The 24,881-nt window shown below is 43.2% G+C and overlaps 1 protein-coding gene across 1 annotated transcript in view; it reads left to right on the forward strand.

Moving 5' to 3' along the window:
• LOC122817288 (medium-chain acyl-CoA ligase ACSF2, mitochondrial-like) overlaps nucleotides 1–24,881 on the forward strand; it is a 1,483,010-nt gene that overhangs the window by 909,420 nt on the left and 548,709 nt on the right. The window contains exon 9 of the mRNA XM_044090514.1: nucleotides 4,655–4,746. Within this exon, the coding sequence (XP_043946449.1) occupies nucleotides 4,655–4,746 (92 nt within the window). The remainder of the gene's footprint in view (nucleotides 1–4,654; nucleotides 4,747–24,881) is intronic.

The following is a 24,881-nucleotide window of genomic DNA, read 5'->3' on the forward strand; positions in this document are numbered from 1 at the left end:
ATGGTGGGGGGAGAGAAATATGTCAGTTAGCAACTAGTATATTCCTGTGGTTCACATTACTTTCCTAGTTAGTGCTGTTATCTGTACCTTACAAGTATTAGTACACTACCCTATTGTCTTAATTTGGACAGTGGTATGGCTGCCGACAACTATATGCATGAACTCGTTTTACCTGCAGTGTATTCCTTTTACCTGGTATACCTGTGGAGGAATTATTTGTTAACACTAACTGTTTATACACATACTCCCAGATTCCAGGTTGATGTTATGCACATATCTGTCCATCTCTTTTTGAACAGACTCTGTTCATGTCTTGACCACATGCAGGTGAACCGGGACATATTTCGTCTATTGCCCTCTTAAACCTTTAGTGAATTACAACACTCTTATACAGGATTTCCTAGACAGTTATATTATGTAGCACAGTGTGGGTGACAGTGATGAGTAATACCTTATTATTCAGAGCAACTGCAACACTCACAATGCCATGCAATATAGAGTGAACAGTACCAGTGCAGTGTATCAATCTTTTATTTCTAGGCACAGTGTTCATATCTGACAGACCTGTGGGAGCAATGCTTCTTGGCACTACCTGAATGTTGCCACACAAATTACCACATTAGTATTATGCACATGCATCTCACTCTATTACTGTACACACTCTGGTCACAGCTTGACAACATGGAAGTGTAAATGGGACATACTTGGCTTATTACACTCATAACATTTTGGGGAGTTGCTAGAGTGACAGGTTTGTTCTCATAGATGTCTGACAATCAGTGGTATTTCTCGTTTGCTGCCAAAACATCTGGGAGCATCCCACTGATTTCCCAGGGGGGGACAGGGTGACAGGCAGCAGATATGGGCCTATATACTGGACATTCTGGATATATCTGTACAGTTGTGGGGTATGATCCTGTATGCAGCCTGCTACCACTCCCAAAATTCGGACCATGGCTGTGTCTGCTAAAAATAAAACACTGTCCATCACAGTTGTGTGTCCTATATAGATATTGCTGTATATCTCTTATCTGATTTCTGTCTGTAGTTCTCCTGTGGTTTCACATTCTGACCTTGTATTAACTCTCTTATACAGGATTTCCTAGAAAGTTATATTATGTAGCACAGTGTGGGTGACAGTGATGAGTAATACCTTATTATTCAGAGCAACTGCAACAATAACAATGCCATACAATACCAAAGTAAACAGTACCAGTACAAGGTATCAATCTTTTATTTTTAGGCACAGTGTTCATATCTGATGGACCTCTGGGAGCAATGTTTGTTAGCATTACCTGAATGTTGCCACACAAATTACCAGATTCCACATTAGTATTATGCACATACATTTCACTCTGTTACTGTACACACTCTGGTCACAGTTTGAAATGCGGGGGTGTATACGGGACATACTTGGCTTATTACTTTCATAACATTTTGGGGAGTTGATAGAGTGACAGGTTTGTTCTTATAGATGTGTGACAATCAGTTGTATTTTTTGTTTGCTGCCTAAATGTCTGGGATCATCCCACTGATTTCCCAGGGGGACAGGCTGACAGGCAGCAGATATGGGCCAGTTTACTGGACATTCTGGACATATCTGTACAGTTGTGGGGTATGATTCTGTATGCAGCCTACTGCCACTCCCATTATTCGAACCATGGCTGTGTGTGCTAAAAAGACAACAGTTCACGTGTCAGTTGAGTGTGCTATTTGGATTCTGCTGTCTGCTTTTTCACTGTTTTCTCTGTGTCTCTCTCAGTTGTACTATATGACCTCTTGGGATTACACCAGTCATATGCAGCCATTCCTGCACATTTTATTTATGTTGCACAGTGTGGGTAACAGCGCTTCATACAACAGTACTATTAAGTGATTGCAAATATACATTACCATATGATACCAGAGTAAACACATGCAGTCCAGCAGTTAGACCTTTATTGTCAGGCTATTATGCATTTATTTACATACAACCTCTATGACAGTCTTCCTGACATATTCTCTGGTGTATGCAGTACATGCCTTAAACAATACAGGCTTTATATAGGTAATTAACTTACTACTACTTTTAGATTTATTTCCTATGACAGTACATGCAAGAGTATTACAAACCTGCCTCGTGTCGCAACTGATCCAAGCAACATCCATGGGCCTCCTGGTTCATAGCCTGCTCACTTGCTGCTGTGAAGGACATAAGAGGAATATTTATCCATACCTATCCATAATATACATGAGCTGGTAATTATTAAACAGGTAGTGGACTGATACTTACACACAGCCGGGTCCACCCCTGTCCTCCATGCCTCTTGCATCCACTGATCCAAGAGATCCCCCTTTCACCACTTCAGGTCGGCATAGTGATGCTTGACCTGCTCACCAGTTTGGGGTATGCCAGTGGCACTGGAGAAGTCATGGGCAAGATGGACCCAGGCTTCCGCTTTATATTGGGAACCTTGGTACTGGCCCTGCAGCAGTCTCTGGTCATGGTCTTTCACAAGGAGTCCTGCCCATGACTCTGAACTCCTGGATGGCCCAGCACTGTGCCTGAAAGCACACATCCTCTCCCATTCCAGACATATTGCCTACAAGGGGAAGCTAAAACCAGTTATGAGATGTATTCCCACCTGTTGTGTTTAAATAGAGCCGATTTCCCGCATTTTGCAGTGATTGGACAGTTTTGAAAAGGCTAAGCTATGGGCAAACCTGCTTGCCTAAGGATGGCATTGCTTAAAGGGCTATACCAATGGGCAGACTGAGTTAGCTGGCCTACACATTGCTTACACCTACTAAGCTGGGATGTGCAATGCTTAGTGTTACTTAATATTTAAGTTGCATTATATTTGCTTTTTGGCATTGATTTATTATTCATTACATGTTATATATGTGTTTGGTATCCATGATTCATGTGTACGTACACTGTATGGGGTACTTGTGTTTATTAGGGGATCTCAACACTTTATTACAATGACACCTCACATATTTATGTTATGTAGTCAGCTATATAACATAAAGCTGTATATAGATTCCTTTCACATGTTCAGTATTAATTCCCTGTAGTTAGGATCTGTTTGGTGATACCTCAGTCCAATGTACTGCTGTGATGGCTTAGTGATTAACTACCATGACTATAGCGTATAGGGTCCTGGGTTCAAGATCTGCAAAGGCTTTTTATTTTGTTTCTGGCCAGAACAGCAGCTGATGCATTCAGAGTGCTTAAGGCACTTTTAAGCAATTGTAAGTGGGTTTGTGTGGTTTGCGTGAAGGTAAGCAATGCTAACCGTGGGTTAAATATGCTTACAGAGAGTTAGCTTCAATATTGCTTAACCTGTGTGCGCATTGCTTACCCTTACACAAACGGGCTTAAACTCCATTACTACTGCTTAAATATGCTTACTTCCGCTTACTCCTGCTTAATAGTGCTTACACTTGCTTACTAGTGCTTATTCCCGCCTACCACCGCACTAATTTAGACAGTAATGTGTACTGGTTCTTGGGAAGGTGGTGGATTAGGAAACTTGATGCAATTATTATTCATTACACATTTTACCTTCCATTTGTATCCCTGATTCCTGTGTACATATGCTGTATGGGGCATTTGTGATTATCTGTGCACTTTGCAACATTAAGACAATGACACCTCACATGTGTATTTAAGGCAGTACTCCAGTTCACAAATATATGTTGTTTACTCGGTTATGCAACTAAAACTATTGGTCATAAAGTGATTTGACATGGAAAATGGAATGTACTGGAGTGGGACTCGAACTGGGAATGACTGCTCTTAAGGCGAATGCTCTGCCCACTACACTATTGCTGTACTGCTGCATTTGCATATATCTTGCTTTTTATCCTCTTGTGCCATTTAAGCTGCATTAACCATAGCTAAGTGATAGGCAAACCCGTGCACCTACGGTTAAATTTAATCTGTTCCATCAAAAAAAAAAAATCTTTACATTTGCTGTTTTAACTATTGCTCTTGTAACCATGGGGGAATGTTGCTGGGGGTATGCGAACTCCTATGAGCGGTTTCACTCATTCTTTTATTAATACTCTGCTGTTCTTCATTGTAGGGGCATGTATATTCTGAGAGGTCTGCTCTTAGACACGCCCCCCTGCACTCGTACATGCTCCATGTAAGTTTAGGAGCTCAGACAGTGCGCCTTCATTAATATGTATGGTGCACTGCTTTCCTGCTCCTAAACGGCCGCTTCCGTGCAGGACTAAACTAGTCTTGCATAGAAGGATAGTGAATCCGGGAGAAAGTCTTTAAAAAAAAAAACATGGTGAATAATCTTTTTCTTTTTAATAATGTAAATGCGTAGTAAAAATAAGCAAGAAAAAAGGGGGATACTGCATTCTGGGAACGACAGTCCATATTAGCTAGAATGTTTGGCAAATGGTGTGAAACTGAATGTTTGACAAATGGTGTGAAACTGAATGTATTACATTTTCTTTGATTCTCACTATATTCATTAAACTGGTTTCAACTAAAGAGTTTCTACTATATATAATATCTCATTTGTACTTTGTCTTATTTGGGACAATGAGGCATTAAGATACAGTAGCAATATACCTTATAATGCACACAATACATAATTCCCTCCTGTCTTCAAAACACTTGTCAATATTTAATCTTGCTTTCTGCTTTTTGAAGGTGTACATCCATATGCGGAACTCCAACAATGTTTATTGAGATGCTGTCCCAGCCAGACATTTCCAAGTTTGACTTGTCAAGTCTGCAGACAGGTAAGGAGGGTTGTTACTTGCTGACTATTTAACAATGTCTAAGCTTAAGGGATATGATCATAACCCTTTCTCCTGAATGTTACTATAACTGCTGCTTCTTTTCATCAGTAAATGTGCAACAGTCAGGGTTGTATATACCATGGCACTGCTCAGTCTTATATTTGTTAGAAGCATTATATTGCCATACCATTATCCACCAGTCATTTCATATTGCACCTGCCATAGGAAATATTTATTGTGCCTTCATTTTTTATCATTTCATATAATAAGCATGTATATAGCTGCTAACATTTCCTTCTCCAAAATATGCAACTTTGTATTACAGCTTTTTCCAATTAAGAAAACATATTTTACCTCACTATGTACACATTTGCTGATACTCCCCAGGATTCAGCGAGCCCTGCGCGGTGTACAGAAATATCGCAAGAGCTGCTGCAGGCAATATGACTGATGTGTGATCCAGGAATGAGCTCCCAGGACGTACACGAGTGCTCCTGCAGTATTCCTGCATGAACACAGCCCCTGTATGCTAATTACCTCATTTGCTGATGAAAACCATGCAAATGAGATGAATTAGTGATCCAGGAAGCAGGCAGCCATCCATTCAGGAATAGTTTAGACTGCAGAAATGTATTCAGCCAGTAGCTGAATACATTTTTGCAAACTACAAAATGGATGCATGACAGCTCATAAAAAAGCATGTATTATAAGGGTTAGGCATGCCAATGGCCAAATATATGGCCATAGTCATGAAAACTAGTTTCAAAATTATAAAAAATAACTTTTTGTTTTTTGGGCTGATTTCAGCCGTTTAAGCGTAGGGCAGCGGTGCACAAACGGGATCAGCCTGAAAATAAGAATAAAAGCTGGAAATAAGCTTTTAAACCAAAATCATCATTTTGCCATAATAGTCAATGGCATACATAACACAACAAGACCAAGGAATAGTGGTTACTAAGGGAGAAGGCTGAGTGTCAGTTTTCTAACCATGCATTAGCAGTCAGTTCTATGTAAATGAGGGGAATGATACTGAATCACAGATTTCTCCACAGTGCTAGTTTGCACCCAACCGAGTAGGTGCAATAACACCATGGTCTAAGCCTAAGAGCTAGATGACCTCATGAGAGGGAGTGGCATGCCTGCTGTAAGCTTATTGGAGCACAGTGGCCCCTGTTTGCCCTTAGCTTAGGACAGCTAAGGAAGGGGTTGTGTCTGAAGCTGCCTAGCAGTATTTACATTGCCTAAATAGGTGTGAGCGCCACGCCCTGGGTTAAAAAAAAAAACAGGAAATAACAGCTATGTTCACATCTGAGCACTGGATTTGTGTGGTGCACCTCTGGGCTTAAACAGGAAGGCAATGGGAAAGGAAAACAGCAGTAGGAAGGTAATCAAGGAGAACTAGCATAGCTGGTAGGTGAAATGTATCAGAATCAGCCAATTACACAGGCAGTAGCCCAGCCCAGCACAGCACACTACTATAAACTATCCAAACACCTTTCACTCTGGTTTTCCCACAAACTCTACACCACTGGTGTACACAAACTGGGAAATTTTACCTAACAAAACCAACAAAATGATAGGAGCTGCTGTAACTCTCATAAATCAACATGTGGAAGAGGCTGAGGGTGGTGAGGTTGAGAATACTGATGATCAGCCCACAGTGAGGAGAAGGAGAAGAGTGTACAGACCCAGGGTAACCTACCAGGGGCTACATGAGCTGGCGATAGTGGAGTGCTATAGGGTGGACAGGGACCTCCTACAGCAAATTGTTGAGCTGTGCCAGACATGCCTCACACACAGAACCAACAGAAGGGAACCCATCCCTGTGGATACCTAGGTATGTATAGACTTAAGAATACTAGCCACAGGTACCTTCCAAAGGCCAACTGGGGATATCATGGGGATCTCACAGGCATCAGCATCCAGGGTAAACCACCAGTTCCTGAATGCCATGTCAGCACATACCATTGAGCACATATATTTCCACAACACCCATGAGGCATTGATCAGCAATATGTATCTCTTCCACCAAATAGTAGAATACCCTAAGGTAGTGGGTGCTATAGACTGCACGCACATACACATCAGAGCACCACCCGATGAGCAGGGTAGGGTCTACATAAACCACAAGGGCTTCCCCCTTCATCAACTGCAAGGTTGTATGCGATCCCCAGGGCATCAAAATGAATGTGTGTGTGCTGGCAGTCCTGGAAGCTATCACGTCTCCCACATCTGGCATATGACGCAACTGTACCAGAGATTTGCCAGTGGGGACATCCTATATGGCCACCTAGTGGGGGATGCTGGTTACAAACTGGAGCCATGGCTGATGACACCCATCAGAAAAGCACACACACCTGAACAAGAACTCCATAATGAGGCACACACACAAACCAGAATCATAATATCGCATGTGTTTGGGATGCTCAAGTCATAGTTCCGGTGCCTGGACATATCCGGTGGAGCTTTGCAGTGCTCTCCAGCTACATGTACCAAAATTTTCATTGTATGTGCCATGCTACACAATATGATCCTGTGGAAACAGCTGCAGCAGGAACAGCATGGGGCAGGGCCACACAGCCCCCCTGCATTGCCAAGGCCAGCACAGGCAGACTGACTCAGAGGGGGAACAACCTGAGCTTGCCCCTGTAGGCAGAAGGAGGTGTGCCTAGTATTCCCAGGAACTGACAAAGAGGCAATGCATAGCACATACACTGACACAGTAGGAACCCAAGGAATGACACCTCTCTCTGACTCTCACATACAGTAAAAAGAATGCCAAACATGACACTACCTGTACTTAACCATGTATAGGGATTGTACTATGTGCATCTGACATAGTCAGCCCTCCAGCACCATCCTCAATACTGACATAGCCACAAGGTAAGTCACTCTGGCTATCAATTGCTGAATGGAGTAGTATGTTCTGCTACTTGTATCTATGGTATGGATGTGAGCATGCAAGGGAATCGGTGGCTGAATGGGATTGCAGAAGATAGTAGACACGTATATGGCAGCATGAAATCCATAACAAATGCTGGTGTCAACATAGTAGGCAGTACTGGACAAGGTGACAAATCCCACTGCAGGACATGTGGTGGACCAAATGTGTGTCCATAGGACACACACATGGATGTCAGTGAGGCTCACATACCTAACAACAATCTCAGCCAGCAGGACAGGTGTAGATAGCCACAAAGAAAGGTTGTGCTAAGGCCTCTGACTGATGGCAATGGAGAACAGCCCCCCTCCAGACCTACACAGACAGACTACAACAGGTCAGGCAGTTGGATGTTAGTTTTGAAGGGTAAGAAGTCTGACACTGAAATATAGGTCAATAAAACTTAAGATCTGTACACCACTGATATGCCTCTAGTCTGCATGATAGGTCAGAATACAGATTGAAATGGAAGCCAGCACAGTACCTGAAATACCAGTACAGTCATAGCAAATGTGTACAGTTGTCAGGTGCGCCTCCCCCCCAAACAATCCTATGTAGAAATGTAGTAACATGTACATGTGGGTATAATAACAGTGGAGCACAGATTATCCGAGCTGGCCAAATTAGCAGGATAAATTGCTGCATGTGTACAATATGCAGGGCTCTGTGTTTTAGGTTGTTGTGTGTTGTATATTATGTGGAAGTGGTCAACATGTAGGCATAGATGGTTGTGTCCTGGTGGCCTATGGCCAGTACTGTTGATGATAGGGCCAAGTTCTGACAACTGCAGTGCCAAACACAATGCATCCCAGCAAGACCCAATCTAGCAGTAATCCATACTAATTGTTCGGATATAATATCTGTCACCACCTGAAAGATGGATATGGCATGAATATGGGCCCAGACATACACACAGTACACAGGTGGAAGTATCCGAGACAGAGTATATCAAATGTAACTGTCAAATGGACACACCTTTGGAATTGTACATTAGTTGTCTGTGTAGTATGGAATACCAATGTAGTCTGGCCAAACAATGGCAGACCACAAACGGTACAGTTATGATGTACTGAGAAACTGCTGATGTTCCTGCACAAGCCAGGATAAGGGGAATGCCCCACATATATCTGTGAGTCAGCTGCAAGAAACTTCCATAGCACACATACACTCAGCTCACCCCACCATCAGCCACAGGTTCATCACAGGTCATATCCCTGCTGTTGGGAATGAGTATAGTATGATACCCATTTCTGTATGGAAATACCCACAGAATGCAGCATGCTGAAGAGGTGTCCCATGCAGGTGTGTCCCTAGCTGTAAGCAGCACCCTGCCAGCATCCACACCAATGGATTAATAAAGACAGAAACTATTGCCATTAACACCTTTCACACCTACCCTGTCACCCCAGAGGAATCCAGTGGCTTGCAGCCTGGGACTGTAGGAGTGACAGAATGCACTGGCCTGCTACAGATGGCCTGCATCACTACCAAATGCCCTACAGTCCTCTGTCAAAGACCTGTGCCTCACCCGTACTGCCAATGTATGTCATCTCATTGAGTCCCAAAAAACGACATAACACAGTCCACAGAACACAAATGCAAGGCCATGTTGACAAATCCTAGTAGCATGCCCACCATGTCCTACTGCATGAACTGTGAACCAACTGCTACATACCGCTGGGATGAAGGGATAACTATAGGGATACTTATTAGATATTGCTAGCATAATGTTAGGAAGAGGATAGAATAACAGATGGGGGTAGAAGCATGGATGCCATGGAGTGTGTGAAGTCTGAAACTCTGATGTGTGCCCATATTATCCCTACCTGCAAACCCAGGAATGGGTGGCTACAAACCTGCTTGTAAACCACAATGTGAAGGGGAACTGACCAGATATTTGAGCCCTGCCTCTGGGTAAATGGTGTGAATCTGTACAGCTGAGAGGTATGGCCACAGCAGAATATGGCCATTCTGTTATGTCAATAGCTGTACAAGTAGGGGATCCTCAGCCACCATAGTACCAAGGTGCTGGACCATTTACACAGACCTATCAGCAAGTGTCTGCAGATCCCCCTCCAGAATGGCATGAGTGTGCAGGAATATGTAAGCTGCTGACCACAATACTGGACACAGCTTCATTCATCTTATATTCCCCAGGAAATTACTGTGAACAAATAAGTATATCTGCCAGTAGTTGATGAAATAACACATCACAGTGTAAAACAGTACATATGTCTGAATAGTCTGCTAACACCAAAACCATGCAGCACAAGCAGCACAGACACGATTAGTTACAGTATCCCACTATCCTTTGCCCATTGTGACTCCATATTGTCAACCTATCTACAGATATCCTGCAGAAAAAGGTTGCTAGCTGTAGGTGTAGAACACAAATGCCTGCACTGGAGTACAGCCTACCTGGAATGGATTCACACAGTCAATACAGAAGGTCATACTGGGCATGCTTCCACACTTAGAGAAATGAAGCCCATGTCTGACAACAGTGGACTATACATATCTGTCAATCATGGATTTCTGGGCACGCGCACACACACACACACACACACACACACACACACACACACACACACACCCACACACACACACACACACACACACATACCACATTGCACACCAGTCATACTTCACACACACATCGGATAGGAATACACACATATATCCAAGGACAACACACTATAATAGATCAAATATAAACAAACAGAGATGTGGGGAAGAGAGAGACAGACAGTGACAAAGATCTTCCCATCATGAGGCCTGTCCCACCCACCACACATCCATTTGGCCAATATCACATGATGTGCCAATGTCTATCACTGTAGACATTTGCTTCTGGTATCCCTCAGCACTATAGTGTCTGTGGTGCTTGTGATAACTGTGTAACATGACAGTATAAGTCATTTTTCATCTAGCAGTCATATACACAGTCCTGTCAAATGTAAAGTTGCATGTGACTGAGTGTTGTGTGTGTGTTTCCGAGGAATGGTTTATGGCCCATTCACAGAAACTGCACTCCCCATTGCCCTAGTTTAGCTAGCCTGCTGATGTCAGTCACCTTGAAATACCCCTTTGGACAAGAATCATCCTTATAAGCTCTGTGGCACGTGCAATAATTATGTAATGCTATAGCGTAACATACTAGTTAGGTAGGAGCTCTAATCCCAGAGATGCCAACTATGTATATGTGTGTTTGTGTGTGCGTGTGTGTGTGTGTGTGTGTGTGTGTGTGTGTGTGTGTGTGTGTGTGTGTGTGTGTGCGTGTGTTCAAGGAGTAATGCTTTTGAGGCCATTTACAGTCACTACACCTCCCATTGCCTTACTTAAGCAAGCCTGATGATGTCATCTACCTTGAAATGGCTAGCCCTATAAGCTCTGTGGTGTGTGCCATAAATGCAGGACTATGCCATAGCAGTAACTCTACAGCTATGGGTTTGAATCTCATCTGTGGCAAGTGTTTGTGTGTGTATCTCAAAGATTTTGTCCCGAGTTACAGCCAGTACACATCTCAGAGCCTGATGTTAGCAGTCCTGCAGATATCATCCACCTTACAAGTACCTGTTGCGAAGCCTAAACCATGTCAGGTGAGTGGTAAATGTGTAACATAATGGTCCATAAATGTTGTTAGATAGAGGTTTGAACTTCACCCCTGGCAAATGTAAATGTGTGATTAGGGTAAAATTATTTTTGGGATCTCTGACCCACTACATCAACCAGTGCCAGTGTTTACAAGGGCTGGTGATGTTCCTCACCTTAGAAGTACCTTGTCACAACATCCATCCAATAAGCTCCAGGGTGCACGTGATAAATGTGGTACAATGTAGTAGCAATACATAGCTAAGTAGGGGTTTAAATCTCAGTACTGGCAAATGTGTGTGCGTCTGTCATCGGTATTCTGTGTGGAGGTTGCTGTGATTTTGTAATGACAGGATGCATTGTGGGGTGGGTTTTGCTAAATTATTATATTGAGGACCTACTATATGTCACAATGTCCACCTTGCAAGGACAACAGATGTCAAACAGCAGAGAGGCTGGTGTAGACAATCCATAGCAATACATGTGACATTATGGATTGGTGAACAATATAGGCAACCCTTGTATTATTCAGAGAACACCCTCCACCCATATCTCATACACAAACACACTTGGCTAGGCAACAAACGCTATATGGTAGTTCCCTGCATATTGCCCACAGATAGTATCCACGGTGTGATTGCAGTAGACTACATGCCTGTTGAGCACAACACTGCTACTGACATCAGAATGTACTGTGATGTGTAACATGTGACTGTGTGTTATCCAGCAAGTAAAAGGACATGGCACCCTGTTCCATCCCTACAATAGGCAAATAAATGCTTACAGTGGCCCTTTGCTATGTTCCCCACTGGACACCTACAACAACTGTAGTGTCTGCAAATGTAACCCACAAAGGGAATGCCATGCCTTAAACACATGCCCTGTATGGGCAGATGCCACTAATTCCACTGAATACCTGTATCATGCTGTCAATGTAGGTTCAGGCACGACCTCAGTTCTATAGCCAGGTTTCACCACATGAGGTCAGGAATGCCACATCAGATGATAACAATCTTTCCACATAACTTGATCCAGGGACCCCAAGTACACTTCTCCATGTCACAGAACATGCATGTGGGACATGTGGATAACCCAGACACTGTCCATATTATGGAATATAGATCATATACATGGCAAGCATTGGAAAGCACTGGCCACCCACAATAGTAACCCAGATGAGTGGATGGTGAATACAATACCCACCTATGTGGGCCATTCCAGGTACTACACCCATGAGCCACACTGAAGACCATTGTCATGTGGCCTGATGCCAAGGAATTCCCTTTGCCTATCCTTGTGCAGCCTTCTGGCACAGTCAACTACTACACACCTGTGAAGCAATGAACCCATGCATGTCAGTACTGGCAAGTGTGTGTATGTGTGTGTGTGTGTGTGTGTGTGTGTGTGTGTGTGTGTGTGTGTGTGTGTGCATGTGTGTATTAATGATTTTGAAGCCATTCACACTCACTACACCTCCCATTGCCCTACTGTAGCACACCTGCTGATATCAGTCACCTTGAAATAATCCTTTGGCCATGTATCAGCTTGATAAGCTCTGTGGCATGTGTGATAACTATATAATACTGTAGTGTAACAAACTAGTTAGGCAGAAGTTCTAATCATGACCCTGCCAACTGTGCTAATGTGTGTAATTCTCCGAGAGACTGTGGTTGTGTCTTCCTTGACACCTGCTTTTGTGGACAGTCATACGTACTACACATCCCTTATCCCTCCTTTATCACTGTTGCTGATGTCACTCACCTTCAAAGATACCTTTGGACAGCTCTCCAACATGTAAGCTCCATGCTGCATGCAATAACTGTGTAACAATGTAATAGCAATACATAGTCGGGTAGGGGTTTGAAACTCAGTACTAGTAAGTGTTTGGTTGTGTGCGTGTTATCATTGTCCTGTGTGGGTGTTGGGATGATTGTGTAATGACAGGGTCCATTGCAGTGTGGGGCTTGCCATATCATTATATTGAGGGACTACATGTCCCATTGTCAACATTACAAGGCCAACATTTTCCAAACATTGTAGAGATTGTTGTCGACAATCCTCAGCCATAAATGTGTACAGCCATGAGCAATTACCATGTGACAGTATGGATTAGTACACAATATAGGCAACCGTCATAATGCCCAGATACTACTCTCCACCCATGGATCATACACAAACATGCTTGGCTCTTACTCTCCTACTCCCTTCCTTTCTTACTTTGTCTCTTTCTGTCTCTCTCACTCCCTCTCTGGTGGATGTGGAAAAGTACACCTGCTTTGCTTAGGCAGCAGCTTGAGTTTTGTAAGTGATGCTCATGATCAGCTGGTGGCCTGTGCATGAATTGCAGTCCCCACTAGCTAATTGCATGTGGAACAGCTGTGGTATCATTCCTCTAGCCAATTGCATGGAAACACACTCCTATAACTAAGCAGTTCATGTGGGTGTTGGCCTTTTTCCTTCACTGTGAGCAGGACTTCATGTGGGTGTTTGACAAACAGCATGACAGAGGGTAGTTGGATATACCTCTTACAACATACACTGTGGAGACAGGCCAACAGACAGGATGGGGATGTTCCAGACATGGGGACAGAATGTAAGTATTGCTCTTTTACATTTGAAGTAATGTTGGTTTAACAGGGTTTGTGTGGATATGGCTGTTCTACATGATTTAATATCTGTCATGACAGTGTTATATGGTTGAGGAAACTCTCACCTGTAGGGCTATCTGCAGACTGGTCAGTGTTTGGAGTGTTACATGTGTTGTGTTACTCACACATTTCCTGTCTTTAGAAATGCAGTAGCATACTCTGAGGATTGCAGTCAGTACATGTTGACATCCATGTCAGTTACTGACTTCATATCCCTCAGAAGACATATGTCACAACAAACTCTGTTACACCAGTAAATGCATGGGTTTATCACAGCAACATGTCAATACTGGCCCTGTGTTTGTGCCTCCAGCCACAACTGTCAACCTTTGTACATATGTCATTCAGTAAGAGTTGCATATGTTCAGTACATCATTATTTACTGGCATCATACCTAATAACAAGCCAGTGAGATATCAGTCTGCTAGACAAGTTATGTATAGTAGGCCTTATATTTGAGGACAAAACCTGGGAATTCTGTTGTAGTGTGTACAGTAGTGAGGTCGGTGTACTTAGTGATTGTTGACAGAGTGTGTATTGTGAATATGTACCTTGGCCTGTGTACAGACTGTGGTAGATGTCATTGTTCTTGGTACTGTTCTGATGTTGCATGCTGCTCCAGTGTATGATACCCTATCGGCGTGCATGTTTGTAGGGCCAGACCGACACATGTCCCATACCCCAGTCAGGCATTGGAATACACTGTGTATTGACCCAGTATATGTAGGGTTAGTATGTGAGTGGCACATATGAAGATGGTGTTGTTCACATAGTCCATCTTCTGTAATATTAAGTATGCTTACCATTTGTGAATGTGGCTGTGTTCAGACTGGTTGTGGGTATGCACTTTCACACAGGTGTATGTTACTCCATGCTGTTACATGCCTGTAGAGCCTGCTATATTTGCAAGTACATGTGTATTCCCCCATAAGAAATGTAGGCCAGTGTTGTGGCAGTCTGCCTGTTGTTTGCACAGTGCTTTGTAACATGCCTAGCAGCTCAGTGTATTTACTCAGTGTGATGTTATGTCCAGATATTTGTCAGATGTACTGTTGCCGGGCCACCATAACTGTTGTGTATTTCTGACAAAGCAGTGGGATGCTGGACAGATGTATGTCACTAACTAGTGGATAGTATGTGGGCTTGTGACCTCTGCTCCTCTGGTTATTATGTGTCAGGACAGACAGGAGTGTGTGAATGCATAACCAGTGTGAGCTTATCTATTCCAATATTTTCATGATATCCCCATTTACATGGTTGTAAACATCCACTTTGTCAGGCTTGGTCCACACATCTTGTACTAAGGGGTTCTGTGTATATTTCTGGAATGACCAGAGTGTGTCAGACTGTCCACTTTTATTGGTGATATCCCTGCTGTATTCCACAGGATCATTACTGTGATTTGAGTGGTACTGCATTATGATGCTTTTATTATGTCTGTCAGTAATTGATGGCATACATGTCAATATCAGATGTGACTTCCCACACATTTCTGTTAAGACAACCCCTGTTACAGTAGCAACATTCAACATTTATACCTGTAATACTTACATGATATCTCCTTGCACTAAGAGGTTGTGACTATTGGTGCTGAGGTATGACGCCATTACATGTTATGGACATATGTTTATATATATACATATATATATATATATATTTTTTTTTATATACATATATATATATATATATATATATATATATATATATATATATATGGGTGCCCTTCAGTACACCGACACGCCAGAAGGCTGACACTCTACAGAAGGAGACGAGAAGACCGATGACGCAGATGATCGACAAGGTGAGATCCCGACAGACGAAACAATGACATGGACAAGGTGTGAGCGCGACTCGGTAAGTGTGCGATAGAGTGAGGGATTTAGTGTTAGGGAGCGGCCGGGTAAGTGTGCGATAGTGAGGGACTGTAGTTTTAGGGGTGGGTTATGTGAGTTAGGGTTAGGGTGCAGGTAGGGTATGTGTGCGATAGTGACGGACTGTAGGTTTAGGGGTGGGTTAAGTGAGTTAGGGTTAGGGTGCGGGTAGGGTAAGTGTGCGGTTGTGTCGGACCTTAGGGTTAGGGTTTGGGTTAAGGTTAGTGCATGTATAGTTGTGTGTAATGTGTAGTTTACATTTTGTGTGTCGGTGTTTTGGGTGTTGGTGTTATGGTGTTCGGTTTTGTGCGTTGTCGGTATTGTGTGTAGTCGGTCTTTTGGTGTCGGCTTTGTGGTGTGTCATGTAGTGTAGGGGATCTATATATATATATATATATATATATATATATATATATATATATATATATATATATATACACATATATATATACATCTATATCTATATATGGGTCTACTAGTTATGGTCGACATTTCACAATGTCAATATTCATATCGCCGAGACCATATGATCAACATTTGAAATGTCGACCATACAAATAGAACATAAAAAACAAAACAAAAAACTTACTTAACACTGCTAGCAGGGGGCCCCCCCTGCACCCCCATTGGGGGCTCCGCCCCCACTCTCCCAGAACTTAAATATTCCAACTCCGAGATCGCACTACAGTGCGGAAGTGGAAATCTATCCATTCCGCACTGTAGAGGAATGACGGTTCCCCATGTTCGACATTTCAAATGTCGATCATATGGTCTCGGCCGAAGAGGACCCATATATATATATATATATATATATATATGTATAGAGGTATACCAGAGGGACCTACATAGTTGTGTGAGAGATGTGATGTCAGTAGCCACACATGTGGCATTGATACAGGGTGGGAGCAGCATTTCAGTACATCAACAGTACAAACCCGCAATACTACAGGTTATGCACATCTGTTCATTACTACAATGCAGCAACAGACAATATATATTTTATCTCACAAATGCATTATTAAACTCTACAGATGCAGATGGATAAGCAACAGTGGTCTACTGATGTGCCCTGTGGCCTTACCTGCACGCTCCTTGTCCATTGTGTGGATAGCATCCACCTCCACAATGCTATCAGCTGGGTCTTGGCTTTGCTGGTGGGCAGGTGCCCTTAGGGTGTCGAGGAGCTCCCCAGAATGTGTAGGGGGGGCTGGATGGCATGACCCCCCCTGTGGCTAGCTGGTCCCTCCTAACTACAGCAGCACGCTGATGGGCATGGGGGATGAGGTTAGTGCACCAATGTCGGACCTGCTCATTTTGTGGTTATGCAGGCTGACAATGTTTACCCTGTGGACAAGCTCATTCCACAGGGCAGTCCTCTCCTGCACATCATTGGCTGTATGGCCAAAGAGCGTGTGGTGGTACTGCACAAGGTAATTGAATATCACAACATTTTCCTGGGGGGGATAAACTGGCAGCTGCTCTCTAGACATGGTGCCTGAAAGACATAAAGAGGAAAAAAGGTCTGAGGACCTCATATTACAAGGATATAATAGTTGTTAATTGACATCCCTGTCTCCCCTTCACCATATCTGCAACAATAATCTGAACACACAACTCAACGGGTATGTTTACAGCAAACCTACTGGGACATATATTGTATTATACGACAAATAGTGCAATGTGTTTCTAGTCATGTTCCTTGTTGAAACACTATCATTGGTGGCCTATTGCTAACAATGTTAGCTGCATTACATTACAGCTATATACATCTACATATATACATACATTTCCCCTACTGTTAAATGAGTGTGCTGGTAGATATGTTTGAGAAAATGTCAGATTTATTTACATCTGAAATGTGTTAGTGGTAAATCACTTTGGCTATAGTGTGCAGGGTCCTGGGTTAGAAAGTTGCAATGGCTGATTATTTTGTTGCTGGGCAGAACAGGGGCTGTTGGAGACAGAGTAATTAAGGCACTTTAAAGCAGTTGTAAGTGGGTTTGCATGGAGCTAAGAGACGTTTACGTGATCTTAGCTTGACTTACACCCACTATCAGCCGCTTATGGCCACTTAAACCCATGCTAATTTCAAATAAAGAAAAGAAAAAAAGGGAGATAAGAAAGTGGTGAAATTGTGGTAAGCAGTGGGACAAACAAGAGGAGAAACAAGTAGGGATGTGCAGGACAGGTGTAGGAAAGGACCATAGCTCTGCATTTCTTTGGCAGCAACAGCTGCTTTCAATGTGGGCAATTTAAAATTTGGAGCCTCACACCCTACAGGGTGGTATGTGGGCATCATACAATATGGATGATTAGTAGGGTTAGATTGTGCGATGGGTACATGTCTCTGGATGAAATGTAGAACTATGTATGGGACGTGATTTATTTTGTGGGATAGATGCCCTTTTTTTTTAAGGTGAGAGTGGGATGTTAAGGAAGGATTATTGGTAGGTGTGGTGAGAGAGATTTGATAGGAGAGGTTGCATTTGCAAACAGACAGGGGTTGTCTACGACACATGGGGGGGTAAACACCTTGACGAGAAGAGTGTTTGGGAATCCGAGGCTCATGAGCCCCCAAGATGGGAATAGTGGCACTGATGTCCCCACCCAATGGCAGTCACCATTACTTCTTCACAGCCCTGAAAGTGGCTGTGCTGGGGGCTGGGCTGGAGGGGCCACCTGCCCCTCTAGCTGCACCAGTCTGGCCTCCACCTGGTGCAGGGGGTCATCCAGCTTCATCTGGAGGACACTGTGCACCATGCCACAGACCTCATCCTGGGTGACAACATCCTCAGTGCACCCACTAGCTGGGGGGGGGGGCGAGTCCCATCCCCTGCAGCAGTTCCACCTGAGGGTGGTGCAGGACCAGCAGATGAAGGAGGTCTGGGTTGGGTCCCAGACATACTGGGACCCGGTGCTTCAGCCAGGTGGGGTGGGAGAGGTTCCCATATGTGCTATGGTTTGAAAATTAACAATTAATATTGGTTAGTCATGCACAACACATTACAACATTAGTCAAAAATAGCATGCATGGATATTCCCATTTACCCAAAACAGTGCGATCATAACAGTGCCATAGCAAACAAAACCCATGCATATATGGAATGGCATTCAGGGTAGCAGCAGCATGCCAGTTAGTGGTATATCAGGCAGGCAATAAAATGATTATTCAACAGGGAATATTAGTATGCACAGAGTATAAACAATGATAAACCAAATGGAACAACAGTCCCAACAGTAGATGTTTGTTTAGGAACATACCCATGTTAGTTTCAGTGTGATGGTTGGATCAGTTGAGTGGTGGGGGAAGGGAACAGATTCAATTGACAACTGCTATTAAGTATATTTATCAGTACATTACTTGTCACTACTCTACATTCTGACCACACTTACACTCTACCTGGGCCATGGGGCTGCTACAGCACACCAACAGCTGTAGATATCAACAGAGCAATTGTACCCTTATTTTAGTTATACACACCAGACCTGTTTATATACCAATTTCTTTACCTGCGGGCCCTGTGCAGATGAACTGTGTGCACATTACGTTGCTGTTTCTACACATATTTAAGATTCACATATTAGTTGCAGGCATTGGAGTATGTATTGTGCCTTTCACATTCATCTACTGTGACATTCTCTGTATGCAGGTTTCTTGGTGAATGGGGAAACTATCCATGACATCATGACACTTGAGGGGCTTGTCTGGGCCAGACTGCCGAGTGTGGATGTCTAGCTTGCATCTATTTGTAGGACTGGGCCTGATCAACACAGCAATTGTACACCTTTCATAGTTATACACATCATGCTAGTATTTCTGTTCAGATTTCTTTACTTGTGTGCCCTGTATGGAAAATGTTATGTATTGCAGTACATTACTTTTTCTATTCAGATTGCAGTTGAGATGTTAGTAGTGGTCCCTGGATTTGAACCATGGTGTGTGTGTGCACAAAACTGAACTATAGGGCTAGTTCCTATCAGACTGAGCTACTGGGGAGATGCTGTGTGTTGTTTGTGACATTTCTATCTAGTACACATTTTTGTGCACAGTACTTTTATTATGACATGTTGCATTATTTGTTTCCCATTTTCAGTACACATTATGCATGCACAACAGACATTTGTGTCACTGTTTGTGAAACGTGCACATTAGCTGGATTGCACATTTGACTGTTTTACAACTACATACTGCTCTTTAGATTCTTGAGTACACAGTGTAGGTTTTAAGTCTGCACCTGCTAGCCTTATACATTTTTCAGTACATTCACAGCTACATACAGCTGAAATTGAAAGGTTAACACAAGACACTGCTGGCAGACAAACAAGTAAAACACATTCGGATGGCAATACGTACTGTTGCTTTTTTTCAGTTATTTGACATGCCTATTCTAAAGTATGCAGACAAGCAGTGCTAACTCAGTTCACCTCAGTTAAAGCATTCTGCAGGACATACACATTTCTATTTTTCAGGTACAAGTGAGATGACACACAGCAGTATTTTGGATCACCTTTATTAGTTTTGACATACATATCTGTGTATAACTCAGAAATCCACAATTAATATTCCTGCATGATCTGCACAGGGGAATGCTTTTAATTTCTAACTGTTACAGTAGCCCTGACATGGCATATTCTTGGCAGGTTCACTCAGACACATTCATACATATTCTAATATTCCTCTCCTGCATATTGTACCTTGTTTGCTACTGACATCTGTATTACATAGCAGCTGGAAATACTCCATTGTAACACTGGCAGCCTGACACAGGCATTTATTCCTGACTTTTACAGCATAGTTATATATACAGGCGGTACTACCATTAGTATAATTTTGATTTCTTACTCCTAATTAGGCTTCAATTCATACCACACCTTTCGGCCACCTAACCCAGAAAGAAGCACTAAAGGCGGAGGCGTGTCCATATTCATTAAGGATATCCACACCTCCAGGCTAGTTGCACAGCATAATGCATCCGAGATTATCCAAGTGCAACTAACTCTGGGCAAGACTGCAATCCAAATTGTAGCTTGCTACAGACCCTCCACCATGCCCCAGGATTCACACTCCTCATTTCTTGATACACTGGAAAGTATTAGGGTACAACCCAACAACCTAATAATGGGCGATTTCAACTACCCCACCATTAACTGGGAAAACTACTCATGTACCAACTCTTTTGCTCAACGTTTTCTAGAATTCATAAATTCCAACGCCTTGGATCAACTTATTCACACCCCCACCAGGGGCAGCAATATCCTAGACCTGGTCATCACCAACATGGGAAACCGGTGTTCCACACCAGAGGTCAATTCCTTGTTGGTCAGGTCCGACCACAAGCTAATCAGCCTAGACATCCACATCCCACCCCCAGCCCCAATTAGGGAAACCATCATAAAAAACTTCTCAAAAGCCAACTTCACACTTCTTAAGACAGAAGTGGCAAACTTCATGACACCCATGCAGACGGACAATAGAAGTATGACTGCCAAGTCCTACACAAATGCACTTATAAGCACTTACACGAATGCATGGATCATGCTATCCCTAATAGAACCAAGATGTTATCCTCCAAAAAAAGGAAGCCAATTTGGTGGTCCTCTGCCATAAACAAACTCTACAACAGAAGAAAGAAACTGTTGCAAAAAAGAGTAAAATCCCATGACTGGAGGAACTCCCTGGTCAACCTCAGTAAGAAGCTGAGATCCCTCATAAAATCCTCCAAAGCTAGTTATGAAAACAAAATTGCCACTGACTCTAAAGACAACCACAAAGCATTCTATAGCTATGTCAAGAATCTAAATGGGAACACTCAGTGTAGCTCAGTGCAGCTCTGAGTTACAGCATAATGGCACTAAATATACAGAACCAACTGATATTGCCAACATCCTAGCAGACAGGTTCAGTGCTAACCTTAACCCCCTCTCACCCCTTAGAGAGCCCATCTGTATACCGGAAAAATGCAAAGTTCCTATAATCACGGCTGCACAGGTAGAAAGCACACTCTCCAAAGCCAAGAACACAGCATCCATGGGACCTGACAATATCCCAGGCTGTGTTCTACATGAACTACAGAATGAACTGGCACCCTACCTAAGTACCATGTTCAATCATAGCCTCACCTCAGGCTTTGTACTCACTGAATGGCGCACCGTGACAGTTATCCCACTCCACAAAGGGGGAGCCACGACGGACCCCGGGAACTACTGCCCCATTAGCCTGACGAGCCTGGTCTGCAAGGCCATGGAATGTATCATCATGGAACTCATAAACAAGGACATTGGTAATCTCCAAACCCTGGACCCTACTCAGTTTGGATTTGTAAAAGGCAGATCATGTCTCCTAAACCTGATTGACTTCTTTGAAGCAGTCACCAAAGCCATAGATGATGGTAAGATGGTTCACACAGCTTATCTAGATCTCGCCAAGGCCTTCGACACCATCCCCCACTCTGGAATCATAGATAAGCTCACTAAACTAGGTATAAATCCCTATGTCACAAGATGGGTTGTCAACTGGCTCACAGACAGAACCCACACTGTGAAAGTAGCGGATTCCAAATCCAACATCAGACCAGTGACAAGTGGAGTACCACAGGGTTCAATCCTGGGTCCTCTCCTGTTTGGTATCTACTTCTCTGAAGTGCAGGCCAACATAGAAGGTCTTTGGCTAACAAAGTTTGCAGATGACTGCAAACTAGGAGCCATAATCAAAACTCTTAACGATGTGGACAAACTACAAAAGGGCCTCACTGAGACAGATGCCTGGTGTCAAAGCCATGGCCTGAAGCTCAATGCCAAAAAGTGCATTGTCATCCCCTTTGGTAAAAACTCTGTACCCATGAACTACCACATAGCTGGTAGTCTACTTAATGCCGAAAATGTGATAAGAGACCTTGGGACACAGGTGGACAGTAGTCTCTCCTTTGATAATCACATCGCCACAGTGGTCAGGAAATCCTGCGTGGCTCATCTCATCACAAAAGGATTCTCATCCAGAAAAAAAGAGGTCATTGTTCCCCTCTATTCATCACTCATTAGACCCATTATAGAGTACAACGCCCCTTTTGGTATGTACCTCACAAGACATCTACAATAACTGGAAAGACCACAGAAATACCTCACAAAGAGGATTACTGGCCTCAAACAGATGCCCTATGCAGACCGTCTCAAAAAACTACAGCTTTACTCCATCACATATCGCCTACTCAGGGGCGATCTCTGTCTAACATACAAAGCTATGTCAAACCCAGAGCTGTTGGACATGCTCCACTTAAAGAAATCCCAATCCCTCCGAGCTACACACTCTAGGGACCTTAACCTTGTCACCACAATAAACAGAACATGCTGGAGGGATAGATTCCTGTCCCAGAGACTTCCCATACTCTGGAACAGACTACCTATCTATGTCAAACAGAGCTCCTCATTAGCACTCTTCAAGAAAAATCTTGATGATTGGATGGGAAATGGGAAATTCACACCGGGGATCACTTCTGTGGCTCTGCTCAACAGGCGCATAGGAAAATAATTTTCTTGGGTGGCGAAAGCCAGGGTACATTTTTTGGCTAGACTTGTATGGGCCCTAGGGCCGATAGCCTAGCACCTACCTATGAACCTATGAATAGTCATGGGTATTCTGTACTCACCATACTGCCGACACAGCCGGGCCAGTCACTGGACATGAGCCTCAACATTCTATGACATCTCCGCAGCAGCTGTATGGGGAGACATCACACATTAATCACACCCACACGGTCATACATTGAACTTCTTCCATACTTAGACATACATAAGACTGCATACTTATAAACATGTGGGACATCCTGCTCCTTCACTTCAGGTTATTATGATAGTAACATACCTGCTCACCAGTCCTGAGTATGCCAGTGGCATTGGTGAGATCATGTGCAAGCTGGTCCCAGGCCTCTGCTTTGTACTGCAAGCCCTAGTACTGGTCCTGCAGCAGCCTGCCATCATGTTTTTTTACTTGGAGCCCAACCATGACCCTGGATTCTTGGATGCCCCAATTTTGCGCTCGGAAGTGCACACCTTCACCCACACCAGACATTTTGGTCCTGCTGTGAGCAATCCCAAATGGTTATGGCTGCATTACAGCCTGTGCGGTTTAAATAGGGCAGTTTTCCTGCACTTTTTCTTGATTGGCTGGTTTTAATATGCTGAACTATGCTTAGCTCTGCAGAAATCCACATAGCAATGCTTACACCAGGTAAGCAGAGCTGAAAACAGGTAAACCGATGCTTATACTAGCAAAGCATTGCTTAAATCTATTTCCTCATTAAATTTATAAATTCTTTTTTACATATTCCCACCCCTACTGTACTATATGTGAGCCATATGATTGACATCTATCATTTATTTTTTTAAACGTTTATTAAATAATTTGACAGGGGGGGATTTGAACCGAGCATGCTCTGTGTGCTATACCATAGCAGTACCACTACGCTACAGCAGCTTGATGAAGCTTTTTATCACAGTAGCACTTGTCTATCATTTTCAGGATTTTAGCTAGGCTAAGCATAGTGGCGCGCCGCGTAAACAAGCTGAGCACCTCTTAAATTTTGGATTTATTTGATGAAAAAAACACAAGTTTTTAAATTTTTATTGCTTTCCTCTTGCCCTACTGCTTCCATGCATGTAGGGCAAGAGTGCATATATTTGGGGGTGTGCACTTGAAGGCTGCTGCCTTCTAGGTGTTTTTTTTCCCAGTGTTCGTGGACACTGAAATGTTAGCTACTTACATTTCAGTGTCTGTGGACACTCGTTTACTATATAATATTAGAGCTAGGGTCTAATATTATATAACTTCACACTCATCTGTGTTACAAAGTTCTGGCACTTTCTGAGCGAAGAGGGCATGTTACATGTGCAGGCACTGCTGACACACACCCCCTGCGTTCACTGCTGGTTCGTGCCCATTTAGATTAAATAACAGCGTTCCTTTCGTGTATATGCAAGGCGCACTGCTATTCTAAATGGGCACAAACCACTCCGTGCAAGAATAGTCCTATTCTTGCACAGAGCTTTTTGAATCCTGGGGACTGCCTTTACAAGGGTAAATGCAACATG

This window comes from Protopterus annectens, chromosome 12.part0 (genome assembly GCF_019279795.1).
Source record: "Protopterus annectens isolate FY-2018-M chromosome 12.part0, PAN1.0, whole genome shotgun sequence".
NCBI classification, from domain to species: domain Eukaryota; kingdom Metazoa; phylum Chordata; order Ceratodontiformes; family Protopteridae; genus Protopterus; species Protopterus annectens.